This window comes from Eurypyga helias, unplaced genomic scaffold (assembly GCF_000690775.1).
Source record: "Eurypyga helias isolate BGI_N326 unplaced genomic scaffold, ASM69077v1 scaffold19876, whole genome shotgun sequence".
Classification (NCBI taxonomy): domain Eukaryota; kingdom Metazoa; phylum Chordata; class Aves; order Eurypygiformes; family Eurypygidae; genus Eurypyga; species Eurypyga helias.
Window position 1 is genome coordinate 1 of NW_010258771.1, and position 1,107 is coordinate 1,107.

A 1,107-nucleotide genomic window follows, 5' to 3' on the forward strand; every position below is an offset into this window, starting at 1 on the left:
CGGGATCGCAGCTCCCTGCTCCCAGCGCATCCCATCACGGGGATGCTGGGATTTCCTTTTTGGTGGTAGCCAGCCCTTGCCACCCTCACCCACCATCCCCCTCCGGGGCCCTCCTCAGTCCGTCAGCACCACCAGCTCGCCATCGCTCTTGTCCTCACCCTCCGAGTCCTCCTCCTCGCTGTAGCGGTACATCTCCCCGTCGGCCACCGAGTGCCTGTCGTCCCCGCCATCGCCGTCCTTCAGGCTGCGCGTGTTGACGATGACGGGCATGCCGGGGTCCATGCTGCGGGGCAGGTAGTGCTCCATCAGGGGGGGCGTCAGCTGCATGCCCACCGGCCGCTGGTACAGCACATCCGAGGAGGCAGGAGGCATCTGGCTGCCTTGGGGCCTGTGGGATAGGGAATACATTCAGCGGCTGCGGTGTCGGGATGCCCCCCTTTGCCTCCCAGGGCACCCACCCCACTGAGAGGGCTCGGCAAGCCCCCTCGGATGGGAGGAGGGGGCGTGTTACCCTATCAAGTAGCCCTGCCTGGCGTCCTGCCGCCGGTTCCTCATCAGCGCCTTGTACTCGCCCACGCGCAGCCGCTTCCCCTCCACGATGCAGGTACGTTTGGGTCGGGGCTTGTACTTGTAGTCGGGATATTTCTCCAGGTGCTGCCGGCTCAGCCGGGCTTGCTCCTCGTAGTAGGGCTGCTTCTCCTGGTTCGTCATGGATTTCCACCGGGAGCCTGCGCGGAGAGGAGCCGCAGGGCACGCTTACACTCTGCCCGCGGTGAGGAAAGCCACGCCGGCTGGGATAACCATCCTGAGAGTTAATTAACGCTCATACCATCCCCTGGGCAAACAGCGCTGGAATTTGCCCGCAGACGGTACGAGCGGCTGCACCGGTGGGAGCCCCGTGCCGCGGAGGGCAGCCGGCACACCGGGAACAGGTCCCCAGCCCTGACCTTCCCCGGGCACCTCTTGGGCCATGGTTTTTGATCCTTTCCAAGGTATGACGAGCAGGTGCTGTAGCTAAAACAGGCCGTGCCGGCGTGTGACGTGAGTTCGCCCGCTGGCTGACCTTTAGCGTCATCGCTGCCCGCAAGGACGGGGCTCAAGGGCCCG

At 65.2% G+C, this 1,107-nt stretch overlaps 1 protein-coding gene across 1 annotated transcript in view; it reads right to left on the bottom strand.

Moving 5' to 3' along the window:
* Nucleotides 1–114: 114 nt before the first annotated feature.
* Nucleotides 115–1,107, bottom strand: part of SOX13 (SRY (sex determining region Y)-box 13) — a 5,334-nt gene continuing 4,341 nt past the window's right edge. Inside the window, 2 exon segments of the mRNA XM_010154488.1 lie at nucleotides 115–388; nucleotides 512–728. Coding sequence (XP_010152790.1) covers nucleotides 115–388; nucleotides 512–728 — 491 coding nt within the window.